The sequence below is a fragment of the Hemiscyllium ocellatum genome, chromosome 33, assembly GCF_020745735.1.
Source record: "Hemiscyllium ocellatum isolate sHemOce1 chromosome 33, sHemOce1.pat.X.cur, whole genome shotgun sequence".
Lineage (NCBI taxonomy): Eukaryota > Metazoa > Chordata > Chondrichthyes > Orectolobiformes > Hemiscylliidae > Hemiscyllium > Hemiscyllium ocellatum.
Genome location: NC_083433.1, coordinates 24983988 through 25011843, shown reverse-complemented (window position 1 = coordinate 25011843; position 27856 = coordinate 24983988). Strand labels below are relative to the sequence as shown.

The 27856-nt window shown below is 42.2% G+C and overlaps 1 protein-coding gene across 1 annotated transcript in view; it reads right to left on the bottom strand.

Moving 5' to 3' along the window:
- ift56 (intraflagellar transport 56) overlaps window positions 1-27856 on the bottom strand; it is a 101863-nt gene that overhangs the window by 62458 nt on the left and 11549 nt on the right. Inside the window, exons 6-7 of the mRNA XM_060849149.1 lie at window positions 27254-27399; window positions 23236-23407 (exon numbers count right to left, since the gene is read on the bottom strand). Coding sequence (XP_060705132.1) covers window positions 23236-23407; window positions 27254-27399 — 318 coding nt within the window. The remainder of the gene's footprint in view (window positions 1-23235; window positions 23408-27253; window positions 27400-27856) is intronic.

The window sequence follows — 27856 nt, the reverse complement described above, 5'->3', positions numbered from 1 at the left end:
AGTTGGGTAGATGGGTTACCTCTAGAAAAGGAAGGAGAGGGAGACAGGTAGTCTCCTGTGGCTAACCCCATCTTAAACAAGTATTCTGTTTTAGAAAATAGAGGGGGTGGCAGACTCTCAGGGGAATGTAGCATTGACAGTCAGGCTTCTGGTACCGAGACTGTGTTGAGGGGTGTGCCAGGTTCCAAACAATCGATTGTGAGAGGGGACTCTCCATTCAGAAGCACAGACAGATATTTCTGCAGCAGGCAAAGAGATATCAGAATGGTGTTGCCTCCCAGCTGCCAAGGTCAAAGATGTCTCAGAGGGGCTACAGAACATTCTCAAAGGGGAGAGAGACCAGCAGGAGGTCGTTGTACATGCTGGAACCAACAACTCAGGAAGAGAAAAGGACAAGATTCTGAGTTGAAAATATAGGAAATTAGGCAGGAGGTTAAAACGTAGCTCCTCAAGAACAGTGCCACATGCTAATGACAGTAGGAAAAGGAAGTTAGAGCAGATGAATGTGTAGCTGAGGAGCTAGTGCAGGGGAGAAGGATACACATTTTTGGCTCAGTGGAATTATGTCTGGAGTAAAGTGACCTGAAAATAAGGACGATTGCAGCTGAATTTGAAGGGGTTCTAATAGACTGGCAGGGAGATTTGCTAGAGCCACTTGGGAAGGTTTAAATTTGGAGTGGGGGGGGGGGGGGGGAGGTCAAATAGTCAAGGCAAGTGGGAGCAAATAAGAGAACGAGATAGGACCGATCAATTTAACTGCATTTATTTCAACGCAAGTGGTCTGACAGGTGAGGTAGATGAACTCTGGCATGGTTGGGAACATGGGACCGGGATATCATAGCTATTACACAGATGTCACTCAGGGATGGACAGGACTGGCAGCTTAATGTTCCAGGGTATAGATTCTATAGAAAGGATAGAAAGGATAGCAAGAAAGGAGGGAAAGTGGCATTTTAGATTGGGGATAACATTACAGCTGTACTTAGAGAAGAGCGCAAAGCTGGTCGGGAAGGTAAGTGATTGATATTTGAATGGAGAAGGAACCCGAGACACCACACGTGTAGTGTCTCCCACCCTCCCTCCTCCTCTAACCTAAAGAAAAAGGTAAGCTACTTAGTGTTCTTGTTTTGGAGACTAAGTGTAGAGTGTGCAGACAGTGGAATGTTCCTCCTGCAGGATGTTTGAGGTAGGAGTGACCACCAATGCTCCTGCCGACTTCATCTGCCGGAAGTGCAGCCAGCTCTAGCTCCTCACAGACCGCGTTAGGGAACTGGAGCTGGAGTTGGACGAACTGAGAATTATTTGAGAGGCTGAGAAGGTGATAGATAGGAGCTACAGGGACATAGTTACACCAGAGAACAGAGGTAGCTGGGTAACAGTTAGAGGTGGGAAGGGGAGGTAGCAGGCAGTGCAGGGATCCCCTGTGGTCGTTCCCCTCAACAATAAGTATACCGCTTTGGATACTGTTGGGGGGGACGGCCTGGCAGGGGTAAGCTGCAGTGACCAAGTCTCTGGCACAAGGTCTGGCTCTGAGGCTCAGAAGGGAAAGGGGGAGAGGTGGAGAGCGCTAGTTATAGGATACTCTATAGTTAGAGGGATAGACAGACGGTTCTGTGAACATGCAAGACTCTCGGATGGTTTGTTGCCTCCCGGGTGCCAGGGTCCGAGACGTCTCAGACCGTGTCTTCAGAATCCTTAAGGGGGAAGGTGTGCAGCCAGAAGTCGTGGTGCACATTGGCACCAATGACATAGGTAGGAAGAGGGGTGGGGAGGTCATTCAGGAGCTCAGGGAGTTAGGCTGGAAGCTAAAAGCTAGGATGGACAGGGTCGTCATCTCTGGGTTATTGCCGGTGACACGTGACAGTTATGCAAGGAATAGGGAGAGAGTGCAGTTGAACACGTGGCTGCAAGGATGGTGTGGGAGGGAGGGTTTCAGATTTTTGGACAATTGGACTGCATTCTGGGGAAGGTGGGACCTGTACAAGCAGGACGGGTTGCACCTGAACCAGAAGGGCACCAATATCCTGGGGGGTAGGTTTGCTAGCACTATTCGGGGGGGTTTAAACTAATTTGGCAGGGGGATGGGATCCGGACTTGTAGTCCAGCAAGTAGGTTAGCTGTTTTTCAGGATGTCCAAGAATGTAGGGAGGCTGTGGAGAAGGTAGCACTGACAGGGAATACTTGCAGACATAGAGATGGGCTCAAGCATGTATACTTCAGAGCAAGAAGTATCAGAAATAAGGTGGGTGAACTTAAGGCATGGATCGATACTTGGGACTACGATGTTGTGGCCATCATGGAAACATGGATAGAAGAGGGACAGGAATGGTTGTTGAAAGTTCCTGGTTTTTTTTGTTGTGAGACACATGGGGAAACACAAAGTGCACAAATCTTTATTTAATTTCCACCACCAGGAAGAAAGGAAACACCCAAGTAGCCTGTGACAAGCAGTGCCCTTCACATCAAAGGGCAATGCTGTGTGATCAAAACAGTGAAGGGAAGGGCAGGAATTAAATCAAAATAGAGTTGGAAGGGGAAATGATGCACTCCACTCCCTGCGGCGCCCACCTCTCCCTGAACAACTCCAGGGTGTTGGTGGACACCGCATGCTCCTTCTCCAAGGACACCCGGGCTCTAACGTAACCGCGGAAGAGGGGCAGGCAGTCGGCCCTCACAACTCCCTCCACGGCTCGCTGCCTGGAAAAATTCAGCAAGGCCGCAGTGAGATTCGAGGTTACAACGTCAGGTTTACAAAACCAGTGTTTGAACCACTGAGCAATCGAACCACTGAAGGTTCCTGGTTATAGATGTTTCAGTAAGATTAGGGACGACGGTAAAAAAGGAGGGGGTGTGGCGTTGCTAATTAGAAATGGTATAATGGCTGCAGAAAGGGGATCTGCCTTTGGAGGTAGTATGGGCTGAAGTCAGAAATAGGAAAGGAGCAGTCACCTTGTTGGGTGTTTCCTATAGGCCCCCAATAGCAGCAGAGATGTGGAGAAACAGATTGGGAAACAGATTTTGGAAAGGTGCAGAAACCACAGGGTATTAGTCATGGGCGATTTCAACTTCCCAAATATTGATTGGAAGCTCTTTAGATCAAGTAGATTGGACCGTACAGTGTTTGTGCAGTGTGTCCAGGAAGCTTTTCTAATTCAGTATGTAGATTGTCCGACCAGAGGGGAGGCCATATTGGATTTGGTGCTCGGTAACGAACCGGGACAAGTGATGGGCTTGTTAGTGGGTGAGCATTTTGGTGATGGTGACCACAATTCTGGGGGAAGGGTAAATACGATGCTGCAAGACAGGATCTGAGGAGCATAAGTTGGGAGCATAGGCTATCAGGGAAGGATGCCATTGAAATGTGGAACATTTTCAAGGAATACATACGACGTGTCCTTGATATGTATGTACCTGTCAGGCAGGAAAGAGATGGTCGTGTGAGGGAACCTTGGTTGACGACGGAGGTTGAATGTCTAGTAAAGAGGAAGAAGGGGGCTTACATAAGGTTGAGGAAACAAGGTTCAGACAGATCTTTGGAGGGATACAGGATAGCCAGGAGGGAGCTGAAGAAAGGGATTAATGGAGCTAAGAGAGGGCATGAAAAATCTTTGGCGGGTAGGATCAAGGATAACCCCAAGGCCTTTTATGCGTATGTGAGAAACATGAGAATGACGAGAACGAGGATAGTTCTGATCAAGGACAGTTGTGGGAGACTGTGTATTGAGTCGGAAGAGATAGGAGAGGTTTTGAATGAGTACTTTTCTTCAGTATTTACAAATGAGAGGGACCGTATTGTTGAAGAGGAGAGTATGAAATGAACTGGTAAGCTAGAGGAGATACTTGTTAGGAAGGAAGATGTGTTGGGCATTTTGAAAAACTTGAGGATAGACAAGTCCCCCGGGCCTGACGGGATATATCCTAGGATTATGTGGGAAGCAAGAGAGGAAATTGCAGAGCCGTTGGCAATGATCTTTTCATCTTCACTGTCAACAGGGGTGGTACCATGCGAATGTTGTGCCCCTGTTCAAAAAAGGGAATAGGGATAACCCCGGGAATTACAGGCCAGTTAGTCTTACTTCGGTGGTAGGCAAAGTAATGGAAAGGGTACTGAGGGATAGGATTTATGAGTATCTGGAAAGACACTGCTTGATTAGGGACAGCCAGCATGGATTTGTGAGGGATAGGTCTTGCCTTACAAGCCTAATTGAATTCTTGGAGGAGGTAACCAAGCATGTGGATGAGGGTAGAGCAGTGGATGTAGTGTACATGGATTTTAGTAAGGCATTTGATAAGGTTCCCCATGGTAGGCTTATGCGGAAAGTCAGGAGGCATGGGATAGTGGAAATTTGGCCAGTTGGATAGAGAACTGGCTAACCGAAGTCAGAGAGTGGTGGTAGATGGTAAATATTCAGCCTGGAGCCCAGTTACAAGTGGAGTTCCGCAGGGATGAATTCTGGGTCCTCTGCTGTTTGTAATTTTTATTAATGACTTGGAAGAGGGAGTCGAAGGGTGGGTCAGTAAATTTGCATACGATACGAAGATAGGCGGAGTTGTGGATAGTGAGGAGGACTGTTTTCAGCTGAAAAGGAACCAATGAGATGTGAAATACAGCTGGCAACATGTAGCAGATTGGATTGTGGAATTATAATTAGTTGTTGATGACAAAGGTTTTGTTTTTGCTCTCAATTACATGATTGGTTTCCAGGTAGCCTAACACCTTGTAGGTGGGTTTGATATAGTCAGAAGCTTTTGGATCTTTGAAAGGGGACATGGTGTTCTTTTCTCTGCTAAAAAATTCCTGAAGTCTTAAGAAAACTAGTTAATATTCCCTCACCAGACACTGCCTGATGCTGCTTTTTACCAATAAATTTGAGATTTTATAATTTGTAAACCACGCCACCTGCAAGTGAGTGAAAACCACCTGTAGAAGAATGAGACCAATGAACAGCTGATCCTGACAAGCCAAACAATCTTCTCAGCGAATCCTGTGGACAGGAGCCACTGAACTGTCTTCTCAGTTTTTTTCTTCCACCCATGACACCAATGTTTTATTGTGTCTGTCTGCATGTGGGTGTAGGAGGAGTATTATATGGGGTTAGAGGTCTCTGGCCCGAAACGTCGAATTTCCTGTTCCTTGGATGCTGCCTGACCTGCTGTGCTTTAACCAGCAACACGTTTTCAGCTTAGAGTTTTAATCAGTAAAGTTATATGTTAACATTTCATAGATGTTTACTTGTAGCTAATAAATAGTAACTTTTATTAAGAACAGAAGCTGGTCCATGCTTTCTGTTAACTTGGGTTTAAAAAGTCAGATAAATTAGGGAATTTTGCATACATGGATAAAATTTGTAACTTCTGTGACAAGTCTGGAATTTGATTTCCCAGATGCTACTTCAGAGAGGCATGACGATTAGTTGGTGGGTTCCAGCACTGTTGCAGACCTTAAACATAATGTAGGCTTACTCTCCAAGTGTGTCATGACAGTGTTTTAATTATCTGAGGTGTCTTGAGTCAGTCACAATGGGCTGGAGAGGGGTCTGGGATCTGGATAGATTTGGAGATCTGGATGGTTCATCTATGGGATTTGGCCAGTTCGTGTATAGATCTGAAAGGATTTGGACAGATTTGAACAGGAAGGATCCCAGCAGATTTAAACAGAGTGAGTTTAAATAAAACTTCGGTGAGATGTAGAACATCTGTCTAATATAGGTTACTTGCCGTTGGTTAAATCAAAAATGGGGGAAATTGCTCTTAACATTGCTAATGAGGATCTGGGTTTCGAAGATACTTCCCAAATTTGCCAACAAAGTTTGTAAAGACAGAGAAAGGAGTCACTTTTACAATTAGCAACAGGCTAAATTTGGGTTCAACTTAGGGTAACAGGAAAGCTGAAATTGTAGCAGAGTTAGGAAAGCATTTAGGTGTATCAGAGAAACAGTCAAGTGGGGTGGAGTTAGAAAGAATTAGGTTGCAAAAGATAAGTGGAGTTAAAGAATGAAAGGAAGGCAAGAGAGATTGAATTAAGATTAGAAGCAGAGGAAAACGAAAAGGAGACGAATGCCCTAGCAGAAGAAGGGGAAAGAATGTTCAAGTTGGAAGAGACGAAGTTGAAACTTGAAGCAAAAAGACTTTAAATGACAAGATAGAAAGGATGATGAGCAAACTTATTGTCGCCAACAGTCTGGTTAGGGATATACAAATATGTCCAAACATTACCAAAATTTGATAAAAGAGACATCGAAGCCTTTTTCATTTCCTTTGTAAAACTGGCTAGAGACTGTGTGGGGTTATGTTAATTCAGACCAAGTTGGTAGGCAGGGCTAGTGCAATGTTTGCAGCACTGTCAGAAGTGCTGTCAAGAGATTATGAAGCTGTTAAACAGGCTATTTGGAGTGGCTATGAATTGGTACCAGAAGCGTATTGATAGTTAAAAATCACACAACACCAGGTTATAGTCCAACAGGTTTATTTGGAAGCACTAGCTTTCAGAGCGCTGCTCCTTCATCAAATGGTTGTGGAGTATAAGAGCGTAGGACACAGAATTTATAACAAATGTTTACTGTGTGCGTAACTGAAATTATATATTGCAAAAGACCTGGATTGTTTGTTAAGTCTCCCATCTTTTAGAATGACCAGGTTGGTTTCAGTTCATTCATATGTAAATTGCAAAACGTTTTTAAAAAGTTACATTCTCAAGTGAACTTTAAAAATTCATGTCATGTCGGCCCAGATAATGCATTTAAGGTGTGAGCTTCCCGGTGTAAGACTGTCTGTGCCACAATGGTCAGACTGATTCTAATCGACAAAACGGATTTACAGAATCTCACATGGATTCATGTCGTTTTTGAGCAAAGTAAAATTTAATTCTGCACGTACACATTCACCCTACAAACTTACGTGTATGTGTGCATGTGGGTGTGTGTGTGTGGGGAGAGGGGAGTTACGAGTGCTTGTGAGAGAGAGTGTATATGTATGTGAGTGTAAAGGGGTATAAGTCTATGAGAGGGTGTATGTATGAGTGTGGAAGTGTATGTGTGAGTGTATGAGTGTGTGTGTCTGTGTGTGTGTCTGTGTGACCATCCTCACAGGTACTGAACTTGGCTAGCAGCTTCTGCTTGGCCACTTTTCGATGTTGCCTGTCCCAAAGTCCGCCTTGGAGGATGGTCACCCATATAGAATGTGGTTCAAAAACACAAGAAAGGAACCAGGTCAGTCTTATGTTGAATTTGAAAGAATTAAATACAGCAACTTCAATAGATGGATGAGAGCATTAAAGATAGAAAAGACATATGAGGGCCTTTTCTGGTGAGAGGTTATTCTGCTGGAGGAGTTTAAAAACTCACTTCCAGAAATAATAAGAACTCATATTGAAGAACAGAAAGAAGGACTGCAGACATAATGGATGAATATGCATTAGTGATAAATTAAAATTTAGCTTCCGACAGCAATTTCAGTCCATGAGGGATAGAAACTGGGAAAAAAAGGGAAGTTGTTAAATGAGAAACCAGAAGTATATCACATTGGGAATAGTTTACCATAGGTGAAAACAGAAATCCAAGAAGGCGAACAGGAGGTGAAAGGCCTCAGGCACACTCACTGTAATAAGATGGAATACACAAAGACACAGTGCTGGTGGTTGAATAAAGCCACGAGGAAAGAGGATGTGGTAAAAGAGGCTAAAGTAGTGGGATTAGTTGAGGTAGTGAAGAAAATCTCAAAAGAAGTCGAGGAGCTGCAGAAAAATACACAGCCTAGTCATGGGCTGGATAGTAAAATACCATCCGGTCTTTACGAAGACTTCACTGCTGTGGGTAAGGTTTACTCAGGAAAAACAGGGGGAGAAGGTAAAGAAGTTAAAATATTGAGAGATATGGAAGCTAGTCAGTCTGTAATAGGAAGAGATAAAAGTATTTGCACTCCATCTGAAATGTTACCTAGGAGTGTGATAATCCGTGACATAGATGGAGATAGATTTAGCATTCTCCTGTGTAAAATCAGGGTGGGAAGTGCATTCAAGACTGGGGAAGTGACAGTGGAAGTGATTGAAAGAGTATCTATTCCAGGAATATACTTTGTTCTTGGAAATTACCTAGCAGGATCAAAGGTGGGAAAGATGCCTTTGTAGTGGAGAAGCTGAAGGAAAACCAGAGAACTGAGGAGTTAACAGAAAAATACATCGGAATTTTTCCAGACTGTGTTGAAAGATGATCTCACATTCCTAAGTTAAAGCAATAAGGAAAAACGAAAGAGAAAGATGAAGGAGTTGAGGTCCAGTTAGCTGACACCCTGTCTGATGAAATGGTAAAGGAAAAACCTGAACAGGTAGAGGATCAGGCAGACATGTTTAGTTCTGAAAAGTTACTGGAGTTACAACAAAAAGATGATACAATAAAGGATTTATACACTAAAGCCTACTCAGAAAAGGAATTAGAACGTATTCTTGAGTGTTATCTAAAGGATAGAATCCAAATGTAAAAATTGGGATCTCAGCAGGTTTGTGCAGAGGAGAAATGGGCAGAACTACATCAGATTGTGTTGCTGGTAGCATACAGACAGAAAGTATTACACATGAATTACCAGTAGGAGGTCATCCAGGAGTGAGGAAGACTCAGGCTAAGGTACAAACGCATTTCTATTAGCCTGTATTGCATGAGGATGTGGTTAAATTTTGCCATGCATGTTACATGTGTCTGGTAATTAGAAAACCTCAGGCGGTAATAAAACAGTACCTTTAGTACCCATTCCTGCGTTTGAGGAACCTTTTACAAGGGTGTTAATTGATTGCAGAGGACCCCTACCTAAAACTAAGCAGCACAGCTCAGTGGTTAGCACTGCTGCCTCACAGCAGCAGGGACCTCAGTTTGATTCCAGTCTTAGGTGACTATCTGTGCGGAGTTTGCACATTCTCCCTGTATCTGCATGGATTTCCTCCCACAATCCAAAGATATATGCAGCACGGAAACAGACCCTTCGGTCCAACCCGTCCATGCCGACCAGATATCCCAACCCGATCTAGTCCCTCCTGCCAGCACCCTGCCCATATCCCTCCAAACCCTTCCTATTCATATACCCATCCAAATGCCTCTTAAATGTTGCAATTGTACCAGCCTCCACCACTTCCTCTGGCAGCTCATTCCATATATGTACCACCCTCTGCGCAAAAAACTTGCCCCTTAGGTCTCTTTTATATCTTGTTCCTCTCACCCTAAATCTATGCCTTCTAGTTCTGGACTCCCCGATCTCAGGGAAAAGACTTTGTCTATTTATCTTATCCATGCCCCTCATAATTTTGTAAACCTCTAAGTTTACCCCTCAGCCTCTGATGCTCCAGGGAAAACAGCCCCAGCCTGTTCAGCCTCTCCCTATAGCTCAAATCCTCCAACCCTGGCAACATCCTTATAAATTTTTTCTGAACCCGTTCAAGTTTCACAACATCTTTCCAATACGAAGGAGACCAGAATTGCACACAATATTCCAACAGTGGCCTAACCAATGTCCTGTACAGCTGCAACGACATCCCAACTCCTGTACTCAATACTCTGACCAATAAAGGAAAGCATACCAAACGTCTTCTTCACTATCCTATCTACCTGCGACTCCACTTTCAAGGAGCTATGATCCTACACTCCAAGGTCTCTTTGTTCAGCAACACTCCCTATGACCTTACCATTAAGTGTATAAGTCCTGCTAAGATTTGCTTTCCCAAAATGCAGCACCTCGGATTTATCTGAATTAAACTCCATCTGCCACTTCTCAGCTCATTGGCCCATCTGGTCAAGATCCTGTTGTAATCTGAGGTAACCCTCTTCGCTGTCCACGACATCTCCAATTTTGGTGTAATCTGCAAACTTACTAACTGTACCTCTTATGCTCGCATCCAAATCATTTATGTAAATGACAAAAAGTAGAGGACCCTACACTGATCCTTGTGGCACTCCACTGGTCACAGGCCTCCAGTCTTAAAAACAACCCTCCACCACCACCTTCTGTCTTCTACCTTTGAGCCAGTTCTGTATCCAAATGGCTGGTTCTCCCTGAATTCCGAGAGATCTAACGTTGCTGATCAGTCTCCCGTGGGGAACCTTGTCGAACGTCTTACTGAAGTCCATGTAGATCACATCTACCGCTCTGCCCTCATCAATCCTCTTTGTTGCTTCTTGAAAAACTAAATCAAATTTGTGAGACATGATTTCCCATGCACAAAGCTATGTTGACTTTCCCTAATCAGTCCTTGTCTTTACATATACAAGTACATCCTGTCCCTCAGGATTCCCCCCAACAACCTGCCCACCACAGACGTCAGGCTCACCGGTCTATTGTTCCCTAGTTTGTCCTTACCACCCTTCTTAACCAGTGGCCACCCTACAGTCTTCCGGCACCTCACCTGTGACTATCGATGATACAAATATTTCAGCAAGAGGCCCAGCAATCACTTCTCTAGCTTCCCACAGAGGTCTAGAGTACACCTGATCAGGTCCTGGGGATTTATCAAGACATCCAGCACTTCCTCCTCTGAAATATGGACATTTTGCAAGGTGTCACCATCTATTTCCCTACAGTCTAAATCTTCCATATCCTTTTCCACAGTAAATACTGATGCAAAATACTCATTTAGTATCTCCCCCATTTTCTGGGGCTGCACACAAAGGCCACCTTGCTGATCTTTGAGGGGCCCTGTTCTTTCCCTAGTTACTTTTTTGTCCTTAATGTATTTGTAAAAACTCTCTGGATTCTCCTTAATTCTATATGCCAAAGTTATCTCATGTCCCCTTTTTGCCCTCCTGATTTCCCTCTTAAGTACACTCCTACTTCCTTTATATTCTTCTACACGATCTATCCCGTCTATGCCCGACATATGCTTCTTTCTTTTTCTTAACCAAACCCTCAATTTCTTTCGTCATCCAGCATTCTCTATACCTACCAGCCTTCCCTTTCACCCTGACAGGAATATACTTTCTCTGGATTCTTGTTATCTCATTTCTGAAGACTTCCCATTTTCCAGCCGTCCCTTTACCTGCGAACATCTGTCCCCAATCAGCGTTCAAAATTTCTTGCCTAATATTGTCAAAATTGGCCTTTCTCCAATTAAGAACTTCAACTTTTAGATCTGGTCTATCCTTTTCCATCATTATTTTAAATCTAGTAGAATTATGGTTGCTGACTCCGAAGTGCTCCCCCACTGACACCTCAGTCACCTGCCCTGCTTTATTTCCCAAGAATGGTTTAAGTTTTGCATCTTCTCTAGTATATACATCCACATACTTAATCAGAAAATTTTCTTGTACACACTTAACAAATTCCTCTCCATCTAAACCCTTAACACTATGACAGTCCCAGTCTATGTTTGGAAAGTTTTACTCCCCAATCATAACCACCCTATTATTCTTACAGATAACTGAGATCTCCTTAAAAATTTATTTCTCAATTTCCCTCTCACTATCAGGGAGTCTATAATACAATCCCAATAAGGTGATCATCCCTTTCTTATTTCTCAGTTCCACCCAAATAACTTCCCTGGATGTATTTCCAGGAATATCCTCCCTCAGCACAGCTGTAATGCTATTCCTTATCAAAAATGACACTCCCCCCTCCTCTCTTAACTCCCTTTCTATCCTTCCTGTAGCATTAGTATCTTGGAACATTAAGCTATCAGTCCTGCCCATCCCTGAGCCATGTTTCTGTAATTGCTATGATATCCCAGTCCCATGTTTCTAACCATGCCCTGAGTTCATCTGCCTTCCCTGTTAGGCCCCTTGCACTGAAATAAATGCAGTTTAATTGATCAGTTCTACCTTGTCCCTGCCTGCCCTGACTGTTTGACTCGCTTCTGTTCTCAACTGTACCAGTCTCAGATTGATCTCTTTCCTCACTATCTCCCTGGGTCTCACCCCTCCCACCTTACTAGTTTAAATCCTCCCGAGCAGCTCTAGTGGTATATTAGTCCCCTTCAAATTTAGATGCAATCCGTCCTTCTTGTACAAGTCACTTCTACCCCAAAAGAGATTCTAATGATCTAAAAATGTGAATCCTTCTCCCATACACCAGCTCCTAAGCCAAGGATGCACCAAATGAATTGACCAAATTCAGTCCATTTGAATTAGCTTTTGGGCATGGTGAGATGACCACAGGAATTAATTAAGGTAAAATTGGTAATTCAGAATTCAGAGACTTATTGGATTATGTGTCAAACTTTAGGGAACGGTTAAATAGAGTGGCGAAGTTGGCTAGACAGCACCTAAAAATATCACAGCATATGATGAAACAGAAAGCAGACAAGAAATCAAAAACACGCAATTGTGCTGTAACGCATTGGTGCTGTTACCAGTGGTAGGAGATCCCTTCAAAGCAAGGTTTAATGGTCCCTATCAGATTGAAAAGTTAAGTCCGGTAAATTACCTGGTAAAGATGCCAGATAGGAAAATAATTTATCGAGCATGTCATGTGAACATGCTGAAGCAGTATTATAACAGAGAAAGGAATTGGAGAAGCAGGAATTGGCACAAAGCTGGTCCTTTTTGCTAAAAGCTGTTGCTTTTCTCAAGGATACTGTGTTCTTGGTTTTTTTTCAGAGGGGTCAGAAACAGCAGGGCCTATTCTAGTTGAAAAGCCAGTGGAGACTCAAGCAACTGAAGAAATGCAGGGCGTTTGTCCAGGGATCTTTCCAGATTGAGTGGTTACAAGATCACAGGGGCACAAGTTGAAGCAGGAGAATTCAAAAGGCATAGATAAGGAAGCTGAAATAGCTTTATCAGAGACTTCTTTTGATCAGATAAGTGGGATAGAGCAGGACAAATAGGTAAACATGCAAGTATCTTTAGCTCTGCTAAGCTTATTGAGTTACAGCACAAAGATGAGAACTTAAAACAGTTGTATGAAAAGGCATATACAGAGAAGGAGAGTGAATGCATCCTTGCCTGTTATTATTTAATAAAGGAAGTCTTAATGAGGAAATGGAGACCATCACACATACAAAATGGGTGAGAAATGGGTAGAAGTTTTGCCAGTAGGGTATAGAAAGGAGGTGCTGTGAGTGGTGCATGAGCTACCACTTAGAGGTCATTTAGGGGTGAGGAAAACACAGGCTAAAATATAAAAACATTTTTCCTGGCCTGGACTAGACAAGGATGTCGTGGAATTTTGCCAGACGTGTCATACATGTCAGCTAATTGGAAAATCACAGGCAGTAATAAAACCTGCACCTTTAATACCTATTCCAGCATTTGAGGAACCTTTCACAAGAGTCTTGATTGATTGTGTAGGTCCCTTCCTCAAACAAGAAGTAGGAATAAGTTTTTATTAACAATAATGAATGTATCGACTAGATTTCCAGAGGTAATCCCATTATACAGTATTACAGCTAACTCGATATGGACTACCAATAGAGATCCAGTCAGATCAAGGATCAAACTTCACATTGAAGCTATTCAAGGAGGTTATGGATAACTCGGGAATAAAACAATTCAAATCTACTGCGTCCCATCCAGAATCGCAAGGAGCTCTACAGAGAAGGCATCAAACAGTAAAGACCATGTTAAAAGCTTCTGGTCAGGATTATCCAGATGATTGGGACAAGGGAATTCTGTTTGTACTTTATATGATCAGAGATGCACCAAAAGAATCGACCAAATTGAGTCCAATTTAATTAATTTTTGGTCGTGAAGTAAGAGGATTATTAAAATTGATTGAGGAGAAATTAATAAATTTGAATTCAGAAACCACCCATTTGCACTATGTGTCAAATTTTAGAGAACGATTAAATAGAGCTGGAGAGTTGGCGAGGCAGCATTTAAAAGTATCACAGCATACAATGAAACAGGAAGCAGATGTGAAATCAAGAATTCACAATTTTGCAATTGGGGATAAGGTATTGGTCTTACTTCCAGTAATACATGAACCTTTAAAAGCAAGGTTTCGTGGACTGTATCAAATCAAGAAGAAATTGAGTGAGGTGAACTACTTGATAAGGACTCCAGACAGGAAGAAATCATGCAGGTGTGTACTGTGAATATGCCAAAAAGTATCTTGACAGGGGAGAAAAGCAAGAAGAGGTGTTAATGATTAAAGCATAGAAGGAAGTACCGAATTCAGAGGATTCTGAATTGGACATTCCTCAAATCATATTGGACAATGAAGAAGTTAACAAAAATTGGGATAAGTTATTGAGGTACCTTCCACAAGAAAATTGAAATGACCTGAAAGAGTTATTACTATCACATGGGGAGATATACAGAAGTAAACTGGGAATTACTAACCTAATTGTGCATGATGTAGGTATAGGAGATGCTGTTCTGATTAAGCAACCTCCTTATAGGCATAACCCTCTAAAGTTGGCACAGGTTCAGAAGGAGGTAGAACTGCATGCTCCAAGATGGCATATTTGAAGTGAGTTACAGTGACTGGAGCTCACCCATAGTCATGGTGCCAAAGCCAGATGGTACCCAGCAGTTACGTGTGGACTATTGCAAAGTCAAGGCCATTACAATGACTGACACATATTCAATTCCACGGTTGGAAGACTGTGTCGAAAAAGTGGGACATCCAACTTACATTTCTAAATTGGACTTGCTGAGAGGCTACTGGTACGTATCTCTGTCAAAAAAGAGCAAAGGCGATTTCGGATTTCGTAATGTCAAATGGACTATTTTAGTCTAAAGTCATGCCACTTGGTATGAAAAACCCTCCAGCCACATTTCAGAGACTGACTACAGTCATTGCCAGGTTACTCAACATTGATGACTTGGTGATTTTTAGTCAGTCACAAAGGGACATTTGCAGCATTTATCAGACTTTGATTGATTAACTTCGGAAGACAGGCTTGGAGGTGAGCCTAGCTAAAACTGAATTTGCCAAAGCCCAAGTCACCTTCCTGAGCCATATTATTGGACACGGACAAAGGCCGCATTGGATGCAAAAATGAAAGTAATTGGGGAATTTCCCACACCGGGAAAAGAGCAGTACTATGGTTCCTGGGATTGAGTGGATTTTACCAAACGCTTGTTCTGAATTTTAGCAGTTTGGCTGCTCCACTCAACGAATTGTTTAAAAAGGGCAAGAAGTTTCAGTACACAGTGCACTGTCAAAAGGCATTTGACATCCTGTTGAAGGGCTTTTGCCCGAAACGTCAAATTTCTTGCTCTTCGGATGCTGCCTGACCTGCTGTGCTTCTCCAGCACCACTCCAATCTAAGCTCTGGTTTACAGTATCTGCAGTCCTCACTTTTGTCTAGCTTAAAAACTGTGTTAACCACTGCCCCAGTATTAGCCACAGCTGATTACACAAAGCCTTTCAATGTGGCTATCGATGCCAGAAATGTGGGTGGGTTGGTGTGGTGCTCCCGCAGGAGGATGACGAGGGAATAGAAAGACGTATCGGGTATTTTTCCAGGAAGTTGAACATTCATCAACAGAAATATTCAACGGTGGACAAAGAGACTTTTAGCTTGGTGTTGGCATTACAACATTTCAATGTTTAAATTACTAGCAATGCATCTGAGTCAATCTTACATACTGATCATAACCCATTGACATTTGTGGACAAATTTACGAACAAAAATGCCAGACTGTTTAGATGGAGCTTGTTATTGCAACTATTCTATTTGACATTTGTGCTTGTGGCAGGTCACGAAAACGTGATTGCTGATGCATTTTCGAGATTCGAATGAGATACGGAGGCATTCAATGGCGGGTGTGCCACAGCCTGAGTTTGCATGTGGTTGTGCACGTTTGAATGTGTATACTTAGTATACGTATATGTATGTTTTAGACTACGAGGGGTTTTAAAAGTTAAGTCATCTTTTGACATTGATGGTTCATTTTTTTAAGGGTGCGGAGGTGTCAAAAAGCTGGTCCTTTTTTGTAAAAGCTGTTCCTTTTCTTAAGGATACTGAGTCCTTAGTTTATTTCAGAAGGGTCATAAACAGGCCAGGCTCCGAAAGGGCTGGATTTGGCTTTTTGTTTACACATGAACAGATGAGTCGTTAGGGCAAAGTTTTTATGTTTTTAGAAGTAATCTGTAGAAGTCAAGGGGCTGTGGCCAGCTCTCTAACTGAGCAGTTCAGTCCAGAATGAGTTTGGGAGTTCAGCAGTGGACTGTGTGAAGAAAGGCTGCTAAGGTCTCTTTTCTTCCGCCCTTCTAACTTCGACCTATAAACCTTTGTTTCATTTTTACTGTGTTTAAGGAGTTTTTTTATTGGGACTGTTGTGTATATTCGGAACAGCATAATTAAGTCCAGTTTGGATAGACTGAGTTCTGTAGGGATTCTTTATTCTGTTCTTCGTGTTTCATTGTGTAATTTTGTGAATAAACTTTTGTCTGTTTTAAGACCTGGTTGTCAATGTAACTAACTTACTTCGGGTAACTTTCACTGTACACTTATCGAAACAAATTGCAAAGTTATGGTTTGGGCTGCCTGCTGAAGAATGTTTTGAGTGGTCTGGCCTAGTCCATAACAGTATTAGTTACGGCCCTCAAAATGAGGAATCAAATCCAGAAGATTTGGATTTTGATGTGCCTCAAAATAAACTGATGAATGACAAAGTCCTCATGGAATGGGATAGGGTAGTGAGCCATCTGTCCCAGGAATATGGAACTGAATTGTAATGTTTGTTGCAGCACTATGACAAAAAATGCATGAATAGAATAGGGACGACTAATATTATAGTGCAAGAGGGTGATGTAGGGAATGCTGTTCCGATAAAACAACATCCCTACAGGCTTAATCCTCTAAAAGCAGCACAGGTGCAGAAGGAAGTGCTCCAAGAAGACATCAAGCTAAGACAGAGTAAGTGAAGTTCGGCAGTTGTTTGGTTCCAAAGTCAGATGGTACTCAACGATTCCGTGTGGATTATCGGAAGGTCAACGCCGTAACTAAATTAGACTCATACCCAAATCCACAGCTGGAGGACTGTGGAGAAAAGGTTGGACAAACCACTGACATCTCAAAGTTGGACTTACTGCCTGATTACTGGCAAGTACCATTGCTGGAGAGAGTGAAAGAAGGTTCTGCGTTTGTAACCCCAAATGTGCTGTATCAATTTAAAATAATGTCCTTTGGAATGAAGAACGCATCAGCCATATTTCAATGCCGTATGAACACAGTCGTGGCAGAATTAGCTAATTGTAATTTGATAAAAGAAGTGTGACAAGGAATATAACCTACCTCTTACTCTGCCAATCTGTTATAAAAGAGTGGTTAAATGAAACTTCATCAGTGAACAAATTAACAGAATTCCTAACAAACTGAACAATTACTCCCAAACTACTACCTATTATCCCTATTTAAACCCAATTTTAGCCTGTGTGCTGATTCTTAAGTTTTCTCCTTTTTCAGTCTTTCTAAAGTTTCTTGCAAATTTGGGAAGCATCTTTGAACCCTGAACCTCTTTAGAAATGTTAACAGCCATTTCCCCCACTTTTGATTTAACCAATCACAAACAACCAAAATTAAACAGATTTTCCACTTCTCATCTAAGTTTTATTTACAGATTGAGGACACTAATCTCCAAGTCTGTTTAAATCTGCTGGCACCTTTCATAACCCAAATCTATCTAAATCTGTTCAGATCCGTCTAAATCCGTCCAAATCTATCCAGATCCTGGACCCAAGCCCCTTTAAAGATGCCATGTGGTAGCTATACACAAAAGATCAATAGTTGTCATGATTTGGAGATGCTGGTGTTGAACTGGGGTGTACAAAGTTTAAAATAAAAAGTCACACAATACGAGATTATAGTCAAACAGGTTTAATTGGAAGCACAAGCTTTCAGAGCGCTGCTCCTTCATCAGGTGGTTGTGATGAAGGAGCAGCGCTCCGAAAGCTAGTGCTTCCAATTAAACCTGGTGGACTAAAACTTGGTGTTGTGTGCTTTTTAACACATGATAAAATTTTTGTTGGTAAGGAAAAGGGGACAGACTGTGTGTTTCATACAGGTAGGAAAAACAAACTCAAGCAGGCCTCTTGAATTCAAAACAGAGTTCAAACAAACCCCATTTCCCTGTTGCGGTGTGGAAGTCAGAAACTGTGTTCTGATGAAAAGTTAATAACTTCAAATGTTGACTGTGTCACTCTCCACAGATGCTACCAAGCTTCTGACCATTTCCTGCAATTGTATCCATATCCTTACGAGGACATGCACATAATTCGGCAGGAGCTGGGATGTAGATTGGGGACAGCTATTTGAAGGGAAGGCCACATTTGATAAGTGGGAGGCTTGCGAACATAGGTTGAAGATAGTGCAGGATTGGCATGTCCCTTTGAAAACAAGGGATAGGAAAAGCGAGATTGGTGAACTGTGGCTGATAGTAGGAATTGTGCAACTAGCCAAGAGGAAAAGGAAAGCATACATAAGATCCAGGCAGCTAAGAACAGAACAGGCTTTGGAGGAATATCGGGATAGTAGGACTAATCTCATACGAGGAATCAAGCGGGCTGAAAGGGGTCATGAAATAACTTTAGCAAGCAGAATTAAAGAGAATCCCAAGATCTTTCATTCATAAATAAGAGACAAGAGGATAACTAGAGAAAGGGTGGGTCCACTAAAGGACAAGGAAGGAAGCTTGTGTGTTGAACCTGAGAAAATGGGTGAGATTCTCAATGATTACTTTGCATCAATGTTCACTGAGGAGAGGGACATATTGAATGCTGAGATTAGAGACAGAAGTTTGATTACTCTGGATCACATTGACATAAGGAGGGAGGATGTGTTGGTAGGCTAAAAGATATTAAGGTGGACAAATCCTCAGGACAGATGGGATCTATCCCAGGTTGCTGAAGGAGGCCAGAGAGGAAACATCTGGGGCCCTGACGTGCCGGAGGACTGGAGAGTTGTTAATGTTGTCCCCCTGTTCAAGAAGGTAATAGGGATATTCCAGGTAACTAAGACCAGTGAGCCTGACGTTGTTAGTGGGAAAGTTGCTGGAGAAGGTACTGAGGGATAAAATCTATTTATATTTAGAAAAGAATGGGCTTATCAGTGATAGGCAACATGGTTTTGTGCAGGGGAGATTGTGCCTTACCAAGCTAATAGAGGTCTTTGAGGAAGTGGCCAAGTTGATAGATGAAGGAAGAGCTATAGATGTCATATACACTGACTTGAGTAAAGCCATGGTAAACTAACGGATAAAGTGAAGTCACATGGTGGGTAGGGTGTTCTAGCTAGGTGGATAAAGAACTACTTGAGCAACAGGAGACAGAGGAGACAGTTGTATGGAGTTTCTCGAAATGGAGAAAGGTGATCAGTGGTGTTCCACAGGGATCAGTGCTGGAGCCATTGTTGTCTGTGATATGCATAAATGATCTGGAAGAGGGCATTGGTGATCTGAGCAATACGTTTGTAGATGACAAGAAGAATGGTGGAGTAGCAGAAAGTATAGGGGACTGTCAAAGAACACAGGAGAATATAGATAGACTGGAGAGTTGGGCGGAGAAGTGGCAGATAGAGTTTAATCTGGGTAAATGTGAGGTGATGCATTTTGGAACGTCTAATTCTAGAGTGAACAGAAGAACCTGGGGAGAAGTTGATGGATAGAGAGATCTGGGAGTTCAGGTCCATTGTACCCTGAAGGTGGTTCCACAGGTGAATAGAGTGGTCAAGAAGGCATATGGTCTGCTTGCCTTCATCGGACAGGGTATTAGTATAAGAGCCGGCAGGTCATGTTAAAATTGTACAAGATTTTGGTTTGGCCGCATTTAGAATACTGTGTAGAGTTCTGGTCGCCACATTACGAAAAGAATGTGGACGCTTTGGAGAGGTTGCAGAGAAGGGTTACGAGGTATGGTATGTAGTAGCTATGAAGAGAGGTTGAGTAGGTTAGCATTGTTTTCATTGGAAAAAAGGAGATTGAGGGGGGACCTGATTGAGGTCTACAAAATCATGAAGGATACAGACAGGGTGAATAGAGATAAGCTTTTACCCAGGATGAGGGGTTCAACAATGAGAGGACGTGCGTTCAAGATGAAAGGAGAAAAGTTTAAGGGGGATAAATGCGGAATGTACTTTACACAGATGGTGGGAGATGCCTAGGAGGCGTTGCCAGCAGAGGTAGTAGAGGCAGGCATGGTAGATTCATTTAAGGTGCATCTGGAGAGATGTGTAAGTAGGTGGGAGCTGAGGGACACAGATGCTTAGGAATTTGGCGATAGGTTTAGACAGTGGATTTGGATCGACACAGGGCTGAAGGGCCTGTTCCTGAGCTGTAAATTTTCTTTGATCTTTGACAAAAACCCAGAACCTCGGTGCCATCAATTGCGAACTTAATTCTCACTTGAAAACTAAATTAGTGAATTCACCAGAACTCAATACTCAATACACAACGACATCCCTTGCCTTCATTAGTTAAGAACCCTAAAACCTTTTTTTAAAGAAAGTAGCATATGCTGTCATCACTTCAAGTATTGCAAGTCAACAGATCTAAATGATCCCTCAACCAACAGAACAGATCTAAGCTCTGCAATCCTCCACATCCAGTTGTGAATAGTGTTGGACAATACCCTACTCACTGGTGCAGGTGGTTTCACAATTATCCCATTCTCAATGATGGGAGAGCCCGCACATCAGTAGAAAACATAAGGTTGAAGTACTCGCAGTAATCTTCAGCCAAAACTGTCGATCCATCTCAACCTTCTCCATAAGACACCAGCGTCACAGATGCCAGTCTTTAGCCTGTTCAATTCACTTTACATGATATCAAGAAGCCGTTAAGGGAAGTGCATACTCCAAAAGCTAAGGGCTCTTAACAACACACTGGCAATAGTACTGAAAACCTGTGCTCCAGAACACGCCTCACCTTTAGCCACGCTGGTCTGGTGTAGCTACAACACTAGTATCTCACGTACAATGTGGAAAATTGCCCGGGTCTGTCCTGTACACAAGAAGCAGGGCAAATCGAACCCATCCAATTACCACCCTACCAGTCAACTCTTGGTTTTTAGTAATGTGAGAAAAGGTCATTAGTGCCAGCATCAGCAATAACCTGCTCACCGATGCCCAGTTTCTGTCCACCAAGGCCATTCACTTCCTGATCTCATTCAGCCTTGGTTCAAACATGGACAAAATAACCAATTCCAGACTTGAGGCAAGAGTGACAGCCCTTGATGTCAAAGTGTCCTGGACCCAACCATCTTCAGCAGCTCATCAATGATCTTCCCTCCATCATAAGGTCAGAAGTGATTGTGTTTGATAATTGCACAATGTTCAGCACCATTTGTGACTTCTCAGATATTAAAGCAGTCCATGTTCAAAACTAACAAGACCTGGACAATATCTCAACTTGGGCTGACAAGTGGAAAGTAACATTCATGCCACAAAAAGACAATCTTTAATCACGGACAATCTAACCATCGCGCGTTGACATTTGATGGAATTAGCACTAAGGAATCATCCATTATCAACATTGGACAGAAGCTAAACTGTACAAGCCATAAATAAAGTGCAGGTTAGAGGCTTGGAATACTGCAGCAAACAACTCACCTTCTGTCCACCATCTACAAGGTGCAAATCAGGATGTGACAGAATACTCCCTACATGCCCTGTAACTCATTCAAAATCCTGGAATCCCCTCCCTAATAGTATTGTAGGTCTACCTACAGCACATGGACTACAGTAGTTCAAGGAAGCAGCACACCACCATATTCTCAAGAACAACTAGGGATGGGCAATAAATGCTGGCCTTGCTAGCACCATCCACATCCCACAAGTGAATTTTTTTAAAAATCGATTCAAATCCTGGGATAACTTTGTTTTCCCCTATAGTGCTCCACTCCCAACACTTGGCTGCCTGCTTCCAAAATCTCACTCTCACGCAATACTTGCTGTTTATCATTCCTGCAAGTGAGGGAGCAGGCAAATGAGTGGGAGAGGGGCAATGAAGGTCAGGAACAGAGTAACAATGCAGGTTTTGAGCAGAATGCTGTATGGAATGCTGAGCTGGGATGGCAAACGGGGCCAGCGACCGTGAAATTTGGACAGCGAGCAAGCAGGAGCACCAAGCAATGCTGGTGAGCAGAGACCAGAAGTATTTGTGGAAATTATTAAGTGTGGTGCAAGCGTTTCTCAGGTGTACAGCTGTTAATGGTACATACAGGCAGTGCAGGCACTGAATTTTGGTTCCAGCTCCCCAGTGAAAATGCCAATTGAATCAACTTCCTGTTCCAATACGATTGTAGGTGATACACAGTTGAAGAAAAGGGATTTTTCAGAACAGTTCGGAAATTATTTTCACCTGAATAGACACAAGAACCTTGAATTCATTACCGCTGGTGGGTAAGGCCATGACAACAGGACCATTACAAAGAGCAAAGAAGTGTAGGAAATGTGAATAAATCAAAAGGTCCCAATATGGTGTTAGCCACAGTCAGGAATGATAGATCAGCTATCTTCCCGTCAGTGCACTGTCTCGCAACAGGCCTGAATAAATAACCATGTAAGTCGGTTGCCAAAGGAGATTCACGTAGAATGCTTTACATGTTGCAGGAAATGAAGGGGTTATATCAGATAAGGGTTAAAACTTTGGCCTCATCTGAGACCTTGAGTTCATGTTGTACTACAGGTGACCCCACTATACACTCTCTCACACTTAGCTCAAAAAATGCACACAATCTGCAAGCAATTAATACATGTAATATTTTGCAAATTCCACTTTGGAAATAGAACCAGTCTGACTTAAGATTGGGATACAGATTCTGACCTCACACTTTTAATTCATTGTCTGAGCTGAGATGTCACCTTTTGTTATAAAACCTCAAATTATCTCGAGAAGGTGACTTAAAAGAAGTTCTGGGATTTACATGTTTATGAACCAAAACTTGCATTCTAAATGATGAAAGACTTAACAATCCAGGTTTGTTCAATATATCACTATATGATATTGTAATTTTTTGCTATAGATTCTGTGTCTTATGATCTTATACTCCACAATCAGCTGATGAAGGAGCAATGCTCTAGGAGCTAGTGTTTCCAAATAAATCTGTTGGACTATAACCTGGTGTTGTGTGATATTTTGACTTTAGCCATATAGTCAGTGATAACAAGCTAGCAAAGTATGTGGGAACAAAGAAGGCATCTAGACCGTTACAAATTAGTTGCTAGAAATCATGTTATCAAAGTCCTTGGGTGAAGAACAGGCAATGCCTAAAAGACTGTGGGAAACAAACATAATATGGTATACTGAAGTTGACCCCCTACAACAAGAATGAAAGAAAACTTGGGCATTAGTCTCTGTTCTCAGCTCAGTGTATTACCTCTGCTGCCTTGCCATTGTAGAGTCGGAAGTGATTGCAGGCTTTCAGGTTCAGTGCGATTGTGCTGTCAGGGTAATGCTGCAGATAGACCGCCAGAACTTCCTGGGAAACATCATAGTAATCCAGTTTGTAGTAGCAGAGTGCTACATAAACATTTAAGGCCATGAACTCCCTAGCAAAACATGAAGGCAAAAGTTAGCAAGCTTGAAGAGCTACATTCTGCAGTAACAAGGAGTGTCTTTGAGATGAGACATTGAGCTGAAAAATGTGTTGCTGGAAAAGCGCAGCAGGTCAGGCAGCATCCAAGGAGCAGGAGAATCGATGTTTCGGGCATAAGCCTTTCTTCAGGATTCCTGAAGTAGGGCTTATGCCCGAAACGTCGATTCTCCTGCTCCTAGGATGCTGCCTGACCTGCTGCGCTTTTCCAGCAACACATTTTTCAGCTCTGATCTCCAGCATCTGCATCCTCACTTTCTCCTAGATGAGACATTGAACCAAGGCTGCAGCTATCTATTCATGTGGATGTAAAATAGTTCTTGGCACTATTTAGAAGAAAAGCATTAGAGTTCTCCCTTGTGCTCTAGCTAATTTATCTCTCAACCCATTTCAGAAAAACAGATTACCAACTGTTACAACCCGGAGCTGAACCCCTCCGTTTATTAAACCAAACACCCAGGAAAGCTGGCCTCACTTCGTAATCTGTTAAAATATGTGTGACAGAGAACTCCCAAATTCCACTAATGAAAGAAAATAACATCAATTTATTTTTTAACTCTAAAAGTGAACAAAATTGCCCATAGTGTCAGGTGTATTAGTTAGGGGTAAATATAGGGTAGGGGAATGGGTCCGGGTGGATTACTCTTCGGAGGATCTTGTTGGGCCAAAGAGCCTGTTTCCATACTGTAGGCCATCTAATGTAATCTAAAATTAAACAACTATCCACAACTGTCAGACATCCTTTCTCTTAACTGCTTACTAACTGCCTCCAATTCTATAACAATATACTGTTCCAGTACGACGCTTACTAAAATTACACCAACTTAATTTCAATACCACACAGCCGCTGCCTTCTGTGTATTTCTTCTTCCGGCTGAGGATCTCCCCGGGTTGACTTCTGTTTTTACTGCAAGTATGTTTCCTATGGAAATGTACCTTTTGATGGAGTGTGTTTCCTAATTTCTTGGAGAGCAAGATGTTAGCTCTCCATGTATTTCTGTCTCGATGGCAATTGCTTTCGGACCAATTTTCAAAAGGTTCACATTTTATGCCCCCTCCCCACATCGGATTGTCTCATTGGTACAATGTTGGTAAAACAATAAGTTCAAATCCTGGGGCAGAATTTAAACTAATTGGTTAAATTCATATTGTTATCAAAACAATAACCAAAACTCAGGTATCCATTTCACAGCCAAATGTTAATATTTTCAATTTTCCAGTACACTTTGGGACTGCCATCCAGTCATATACACAGGTGCTTGTAATCTCTTAGCTCAGGACAGCATTCACATCTTCAGCTTCATAACACTACTCATTATGACACTACTGCTTGCAGTGATTTTGCTGTTTGTATACTGGCAGCCACGTTTTCTACATTACAGAAGTGACTATACTACTTCAATAGTTGTAAAGTGCTTTGGAATGTCTAGTAGTCATGAAAAGCGCCACGTAATTACAAATCTTTTTCCTCTTTTATTCTTTGAGAGATTTTATTATCTCTTCAACTAGATTTAACCCTGACTGGATTCACTCAACACTTTAGAATAGAATCTCATATTTTGTTTCTAATTCAATGTGTCTCTAAGATTAGACTGTACATATTACCTCCTCATATCTTGAGTTTACTTGCGAACAAAATCATTGCAATCCACAGTTTATTCACAGTGACTATATCATGGCCTTTATAAAAGCTTGCCTGACTGCTGGTGACACATCCACTAGCTGAAGCGTCTCCAGCTGTGACTCATTCAAATCTTATTTTGGTCTGTCCTCTTACTCCCTTTAGACTTCCTACTCCTTTAAACATCTCAACTTGTTCTACTCCTCTCATTTAGAATCCAGGCACCCAGGTTTGAAGTGTATCATGCTAATTTTTTTTTCCCCACCGAGCTATCTTCATAGCTTTCCTGCTACAGTCTTCACACTGAGAAGCTTCTGATTCTCAATGATTTTATATCTCACCTCAATTCATCATGTTCTGTTCCTCTCAGAGTCAATTTTTTCTCATCAAATCCTCTATACAAACTTCTCAACCCATATAAACTTCTCAACCCATATCAATGGTCACCCAGTTGACACTGCCATGGCCTTGGCCTTGCTACCTCAATGGTATCTGACCTAACATTTATGATGTAATGAAGACTGCACATTTCCACCTTCCCAAACTCTCATGGATGACTTTGTTACGTCCAGTTTTGAATATTTTGATGAAATGCTGACCAATCGCTCTCCATTAACTTGACATCATCCAAAATATGCATAATAAATTTGATAATTTCTAGATATTAGTGACATCTAAGGATGTGGGTATTTTGCGAAGAAAATAGCATCTATAATTCTATATTTATCTACTTATCTATAAGAGAATAAGCAATTTCCATGTATCAGTGTTTCATTTATTTAGGGAGGTTCTCAGAATGTCCTTGCAGCATTTTCTCTACTCTCCCGAGTGATCATTTACCATTACAGAGCTTGGAATGTTGCACGTCATGCAGACAATGTGGCCCACCTATTGCACATCTATTCTTGTGTAATCAATGCCTTGATACTGGGTATATTGTTCTGGGAGAGGGCATTCTCACTGGTACATTTATCCTGTCAGTGGCTGTGTAGCATTTTGCAAAGGCAGTGCTGGTGATAATGCTCTAGGAGTTTGAGGTGTTTGCTGTTTCATAACGTATACACAAGGGTGTAGCTGCCCTTTGCAGTTGCCCTTTGGATTAGCTTTGTGCTGGGTTTAAGGCTTGGACTTCGGACAATCTGTTCTACAGGTGCTTGTACTGATACACTGGATTCAATGTTGGATTCCTGATGTAGGACTAATGCCCAAACGTCGAGTCTCCTACTCTTTGAATGCTGCCTGAAACAGCAAACAATGTTCAATCACATTGATCTTATGGACCACATGGGGGGGAAATGGGGGCATAGCCGTAATGGGGGAAGTAAACCACAATCCCAGGCAAGTGTTCACGGGATGTGGGCTCAAATCTCAACATAGTCGATGATGAAATTTGATATAAGTTTTAAAAATGGGAGTTAAAAACGGTTCTAATGGTAACCATATAACCACTGGTGATTATCATTAAAAAGCCATCTCATTCACTCATGTCATGTAGGAAAGAAAATCTGCCAGTCTTAACTGGTCTGGTCTGCACTTGATCTAGAACCATAGCAATAGAATTATTTCTTAAATGCCCTTTGGGCAATTAGAGATGACCTAAAATTGCTGGCCTAGCCAGTGAGGCTCATAACTTGTGAATTTTTTAAAAAAACGTCATAGCAAAACCAATGGGTATCAGTTACCACTCATCAATGAATGGTGAGAACGTTCAGTTATATATGTTTCACAGGTTATTTAAGTCATTCAAAAGAACAACACTGAAGCTATCAATTAAGGTGCTCAATGTGTTTTAGATTCCACTGTATTGTCTTGAATGTTAGGACTGAAGGTGTCAGTCCTGCCATACTGAAAACAACTAAAGTATTTGGCTAAATCATTCCAGATTCATGAAATTAGGATTTAAGCATTAATTTGTAAAATATATCACTTCTCTAATAGGTCCTATGGACACATTAATAACTTGTTACTACTTAGTAAGGGCCATGCAAGGTCTACCTGGACTGTCTTGGTCAGTGCACTAACATGTTAATAACCTGATCACAGGTCATCAGTTTATTCTCTAACACGTCATTACATCACACATGTCCCATGTCACCTTATCACATAACCAGTAGCTTGGCATTATACTTCTTCCTTGATATGTTCAAATAACACCAACTATGGAACCATCATGGGAATTACCGATTGTCAAGTAAAATGCGTTTGTAGATATCAATAGCCTCCTGGTAATGGGAACGCATGTAGTGGATTGAAGCTAGACTGAGTTGATCTTCAGTGATGTCCTGTAGATTCTGGTGGTAGTTCATCAACCGCTTCTCGTCACTGAACTATCACAAAACATTTGGAATTCTATTATACATTAAAATAAAGGCAGTGTGAATAGAAACGAGGGAAACAAACAGAACAGTGAGGGCACCACGAAAAGGAAAGGTTTAGCAAAAAGAATGTGAGGAGTTGGGAGGTCATGTTGCAGCTGTACAGGACACTGGTTCGGCCACTGTTGGAATAGTGTGTGCAATTCTGGTCTCCTTCCTATCGGAAAGATGTTGTGAAATTTGAAAGGGTTCAGAAAAGATTTACAAGGATGTTGCCAGGGTTGGAGGATTTGAGCTAGAGGGAGAGGCTGAACAGGCTGGGGCTGTTTTCCCTGGAGCGTCAGAGGCTAAGGGGTGACCTTATTGAGGTTTACAAAATTATGAGGGGCATGAACAGGATAAATAGGCAAAGTCTTTTCCCTGGGGTGGGGGAGTCCAGAACTAGAGGGCATATGTTTAGGGTGAGAGG